Source organism: Haemaphysalis longicornis, unplaced genomic scaffold (genome assembly GCF_048455015.1).
Source record: "Haemaphysalis longicornis isolate Haplotype H1 unplaced genomic scaffold, Haemaphysalis longicornis Haplotype H1 scaffold_7, whole genome shotgun sequence".
Taxonomy (NCBI): Eukaryota; Metazoa; Arthropoda; class Arachnida; order Ixodida; family Ixodidae; genus Haemaphysalis; species Haemaphysalis longicornis.
This window is the reverse complement of record NW_027526422.1, coordinates 34,848,749-34,854,748: the sequence shown is the minus strand read 5'-3', so window position 1 is coordinate 34,854,748 and position 6,000 is coordinate 34,848,749. Positions and strand designations below refer to the sequence as shown.

General features: G+C 45.6%; 1 protein-coding gene across 2 annotated transcripts in view; it reads right to left on the bottom strand.

Annotated features, from left to right (window-relative positions):
- Positions 1-1,880: 1,880 nt before the first annotated feature.
- The window catches only part of LOC144145176 (scoloptoxin SSD14-like), a 77,262-nt gene continuing 73,142 nt past the window's right edge, over positions 1,881-6,000 (bottom strand). Inside the window, exons 9-11 of one of the 2 annotated variants that reach the window (XM_077676696.1) lie at positions 5,138-5,378; positions 3,694-3,807; positions 1,881-2,305 (exon numbers count right to left, since the gene is read on the bottom strand). In XM_077676696.1, the coding sequence (XP_077532822.1) occupies positions 2,159-2,305; positions 3,694-3,807; positions 5,138-5,378 (502 nt within the window). In that variant the 3' untranslated portion in view covers positions 1,881-2,158. Of the gene's footprint in view, positions 2,306-3,693; positions 3,808-5,089; positions 5,379-6,000 lie in introns of those variants that run through there. The other variant, XM_077676695.1, reaches the window with a different exon arrangement.

The window sequence follows — 6,000 nt, the reverse complement described above, 5'->3', positions numbered from 1 at the left end:
GGAGCATTTGGCAAGCACCCCCAAATAATGAAAAGCTAGCTACCTAGCTCTGTCTCTCAAAAGAAAAATCACAACCAGTGCATACTGCAGTGATGACATATGGAGCTGAAATTTTAGGTCGCCTCAACAAGCCATGGAACAAATAATGTTAGGAATTACACTCATCGACAAACGAGCTACGTGGATCAGGGAACAAACTAGAGTACAAAAATATCCCAGCTCAAGTAAAGAAAAAGAAACTGACTTGGGCTGGCCTTGTAGCGAGATGAACCGACCACCAGTGGACAATTAGGGTAACAGAGTGGATACCAAGAGATGGGTCTAAAAGAAGGGGAAGGCCAATAACACGATGAAGGGATGAAATACGGAACTTCGGGGGTAAACTGTGAACTCGAGTAGCTCAGGATAAGAGCGGTTGGAGGTCAATGGGGGAGGCCTTCGTCCTGCAGTGGACCTGAGCAGCTGATGATGATTCTGTGGAGACTGTCACAGCAGTGTGCATAGTAAATAACACAACTTGGCAACACCACCTGGGAGCACCCTTCCATAAAAGCAATCCCACAAAATGAAATGCTTTGGCATTCTCATCTCATAAAAACAGTACAAAATGGATCCTAAGCAACTTTTTTCGCCAGTTTTCAAACTCTGCAGGCTGTTTATTCAAGCAGTGACAGCAACGTTTACAGGTAGACAGTGCTTGAACTGAAGTCAAAATGGTTACAAACCTGAATCGTTCCAGCATGGGAGTCCTTGTTTACAGTATCTTGATGGATTCGCAGACTTTTCACAATCGTGTTCTGCACGTCTCGCATATATGAAAATTCGCTTTTTCTTTTTTGCTGTTCAACACCCTTCTTTCGTTGCACCAAATTAAAAAAAATGCAGACCACCAATTTGGCAGTTCAGCTTGTTTTATTATATGGTTTGCCATAGTGAAAGCCTGCCCTTAGCTCACCACTGCACAGCTCTCAACATTTGATGCCGGCGAGACTCTTGGTGGTGCTGTCTGGGCAACACCACGTGCCTGCTTGACATGTTGCACAGCCCCCAGAGGTAGTGTTGCTAAGTTATTCTAAGAGCAGAGCGCTTTAGGGGCTTGCCTTGTCGTAGCTCGCTCACTGGACCCAAGTAGAGGCCCACCGCGTTCCGGTGTAGCAGCTGGCATCGCGGTGTCCCACAGAGGCTTCAAAAGCCAAGCGGTTCATATAGTCATAAGCATTCGAAACTAGTCAACCGCTGGCACTTTTCATACACCTCCCCGTTGTTTAGCGCAAAGAAAACTGCAGGTACATTTGAGGCAAAATTACATAATTAACCGGCAGCCCCCGCGTTCATTTAATTAGGAACGCTCGTTGGGTTGGTTTTTACGACAGTAAGCGAAAAAAATGGCAGTGCAACACCGGCACGTGCGGGGGGAAAAGCAAGCACAAAAAGAACACAACTCCCGCTGGCACAGTTTCAGGCAGGGGGCGTGCGAGCACAGCGAAGGCGGGAAATTTGAAATGTGTTGGGTGGTAGGAGCGAGTTGGTAATGGCACTACACCCCGTTATGGCGAATCACTGCTCTGCATTTCCGACAGCTTTCACATTGAGTGCAATGGCTTTAATTTTTTATTTTTCATAAGCTGTTCTATCACGCCTTGGCCACGTACTTGACATAGCTGAGCTGCAGATTACAATGTTCTGTGCAACATTGCACATCACATACTGCAGAAATCCCATGCACTGAAGTTACTTCTGTAAATTGTGCACAACTGCACAGCTTTTTCAACACTTTAATGCACACACACTGCCCAGGTATGTACAGCGAGAGTAATTGTGAAAACACAGATCCATAAAAATACACGCACACACACACACACACACACCCAACACACCAGTTGTGGGCTCAAAAAATAATTTAATATCTCTTTGTATACATTCTAGGGGGGAGAAAATACTTAAATATACACATATAAAAAACCACAAGGCTCAGCTGCCACAGGCCTCAGTGTAAACGTGTTCAAAAAGATGGTCGTGAGTGCCGCACCAAACGCGGATATATGCAAAAATGGTTCTGCTTAAAAAAGGTACAACCTATGTTCTTAATAAGAGACCTGGAAGGACACTTGTTGTTACCCTAGGCCAATGCTCTCGTGCGCAACAATCAGTCCGCCAATCAGAAGCCATCTATGCTGCCACCCTTGCGGTAGTCCATGTTGGCGAAGATGGAGCCGTCTGTGGACCGCGTGATGCCCTGGAATCCCGAGTCTTCCACCTCCAGCGTCACCTTGTGCCCAAGCTGCTGCAGCTGGTCCAAAATGGCCTGTTCGGGAGGGTGTGGACGCGAAACAGAAGGAATGATTTTTTTTTTTCCATTTCGCGAAATTGATTTTTCTGGGAATACCTTGAGCAGACAGCCTTGTGCATATCACCAAAAGCTAACAGAAGAATTTGATTGATTGTAGGGTTTAACGCGCCGACGCAACGCAGGCGATGAGGCGCGCCGGAGTGGAGGGCTCCGGATTAATTTTGACCACCTGGGGATCTTTAACGTGCGCCGAAATCTCGTACACACGGGCGTTTTTGCTTTTCGCCTCCATCAGAAAAGCGGCCGCCGCGGCCGGGAATCGAACCCGCGACTGTACAATGTGGAACATAAATGCATTGCAAGTGTGTTCACCACCACTGCACAAATATTTGAGCTCATCAATTACTCCAAAAAGAAGATTACTTCAGTTACTCCAGACTCTTAAGGTACACTAATGGCTCTGGAGCTCAGGAGAGTTCACAAATGCTACATTGGAGACATTTGAAACCTGCCTGCGTTTTTGTAAACTCCCTCTGGAAATTTCCTTTTGGGAAATTTTTTTTTGCCCATTTTTTTTGCCCATTTTCTGCAAAATTTGAGGATGTAAACATACACGAGTTCTGTTTCAATGAGCTCTGCACAAATGCCTTTTTCACGGACACTCAATGACGCCAAGCAACAGCCCTACAGCAGGGCATAGGACACTGCTGCTGATGCCATTTTCTTGGTGTGCGAAGCGTGCAGGAGTTGTTCCTACAACTATTAAAATGCCTTGCAAAACTTTACAGTCAATTTAGAACAAGTGGCTTAGAATTTGAACAGCTCTACACATTTTTGATGCCAATATTTTAATGCAAAGTTCTACAAGTTGTCCTTGCACTGTCGCATCTTGGCTTACCATCTACACTAAAAACTTTTGCCCTGCCAAGAAAAATGCAAAATTAATGAATGTCACATTAACGTAGTGTATCACTTAATGGCTCACTGGAGGAGTCCTGTCACGGAGTCTTCTCCTGTGATCTAGGCTAGTAGTTGCCACAATAATTCCTCACTGGCAGACTAACAAGCATTCACTAGGCAACCAGCAGCCTAGATAGTGCCAGCCAGCCTTTTAACAAGACTTGTTGCTGGGCTAGTTGGTTACCGTTTAGTATCACGGGGGGAAGCACGTAATACAGACGACCACGACAAAAACGTTTCTTTGTCTTTCTTTGTTCGGTTGTCGTTACTTCACACTTCCCATCATGTCCATAAGCAGTCAGCCTTTGCGCACAGGCTACATACAATGCTGAGTGCTAGATGTTACAACCTGCATGAAGACGCATAGCTCCCAACTGTATTCCAGCAAAGCAACGGTACAATGACAACCACAGATATGCATACACGAGCACGCACGCACTCACCGGAGGGAAGGACTTCTCGTAGTAGACTTGGTTGGGATAGAGCTGGTGGTGAATGCGGAGGTCATCAATGGCCTTCTTGATTGTCTCATCAAGGAAGAGGGCCCGGAACAAGACCTGCAGAGAAGAGGAAGGGTGGCAGTCGGAGGGGGCACGTCGTATCAAAAGGAAAAAAGCGAAATGCATGACAGACACTGTGACAGTAGAAACTCTAGGGTTGTTTTCTTCTATTCAGAAAAGCGAACCAACAATTTAGTTTCGTGGTTGCTTTAAAAAAGAAAAATAAGGGGGGGGGGGTCACTTTTGGGGATAAAACACGCCTGCTTTTTTAGCTAAATAAAAAAGTACGCAGCTAGTACAGCGAAATTTCTGGAATGTGGGGAGGTGCCCTCTACTTGGTGCAGAACAAAGGAAACCTTTTACGGCATCGCTAAAGTGTTCAATTAGAAAGTATGGTTCAAAACATTTCCTTGGCTTGGAACATAGTAAAGCAAAACCACAGTGAGAAGAAAAAAATTTGTTGAACAACACTTCCTTAGGTATGCTGCATGTTAAAGAACCTACTCTTCATGACCTTGAAGCAGCACGCACCCTATGGTACTCACTAAAGAAGATCCCTTTACTACTACTCTATTATAGATGTACAAGGTGCGGTAAAAGGTTTTCATGTGGCTCAAATTGCAATGGTACACAATTTTTTTCCATTTCTTCCGACGGCTTATGCAGTTTCAAATGTGCTCTCAATCTGTTAAATGCCACCCTGTAGTCTTGCCAGCGTATCGTTATTGGGCACGTCAGCAACTTGACGAGAATTGTACGAGGTAAACAAGTTTTGAATGAACTTTGCTAGTGATAGAATAAATGTAGATTCACCAAACGAACTCGGAGCACAGACTATACACTATGGACATGAACCTTAGAAAGTAATTAGTGTATACTAATGTTTCCAGTGTACCTTGAATTCTATAATAGCTTGCAGGCTTTTGACGAACAGCTTGTCACTTGCTAAGCATAATATTGTTGGTGTGAATAATGAGAAAGAGGGGTTTTACATAAGACAGCAGAAAGGTCCTACAGAGTTGTCAGCATTTGCACAGTAATGTAAGAGTTAATCCAGGGGCCCACCCAGCACAGCAGAGCTATACTTCTCTAGAGGGCAGATCATTAGTTTAGACAATGTGGAAATCCAACATGTGTTGAAATTGCTCACACATGGCTTCTTTCACATTTTATTTTCCCTTCACCAGAAATTCAGCCTTACAGCAAGGAATCAAGACCATGACAGTGTGTATGCAGAAGCATGCCTCAGCCACTACGCAGCAGGTATGGCACAGTTATTTACCAGGCAATTAAAGAGCTACCTCGCACTACTTTGGCCTACATAAGTTAAGCTTAACTATGTTTTCTTGAACTTTCACGTCCCATAAAAAACTGAGTGGACACTTGCCAGAGCCGTGCCGCTGGTGATCCGAGAACCGCCGGCGCCTCCGACAACCGTGTGGACCGACCCGGCCGGGTCGGTGACAATGGTGGGGCACATGGAGGACAGCGGCCGCTTGCCTGGCGCAATCAGGTTGGCCGCCGACCACTCCAGGCCAAAGGAGTTGGACGAGTTCTCCACAGAGAAGTCATCCATGCCACTGTTCAGCACAATGCCTGTCGATGGGGAGGCCAGGAGGGCTCCGAAACTGCACAGGGGGAGAATGGGGTCGTTGGGTTTATGCAAGCAATGACTAGGTACGACTGGGCGCAGGGAGACAGTTCTGAGAGGCATTCAGTTATTTTTAACCACAGTGCAAAGAGGAGAACTTAGACCCTGCACATTTGCGGTGTGGCGGCTGGCATGTGAAGACCATCACACGGTCACAGATGGAGCCACTGCATACGGATGTCTTGGCCCGTATAGTCTGACCAGGGTAAGATTTTTCTTATGGCAATGGATGCCTTTGGTGTATCATGGTGTCCAAATGCAAACAACACAAGTGCAGTGCCACAACCTAAGCTATTTTTACATTGTATCAAACTCATCCGGTTCAAATTGTTCCAACTGCCAAATTATCGACAAGTTTTGACCATCCATGTGGGGAGCATAAAGTTCTTTGAAATGCAACAGCCTTTATGGGCATCATAGGGTGTACACCCTTACTGAGGGGTAGGGTGATGAGATCCTGCGCCTGACTGCGAGCTTCATCAGGAATCAGAACCATAATATTGTGCTCATTGTGCCCGTTCAGTTTCAAATGTCAAAAGGCACAGCTCGAAACAGCTCGAAAAATACCACAGCATTTCAAAAACTTTAGTAGTACCAAT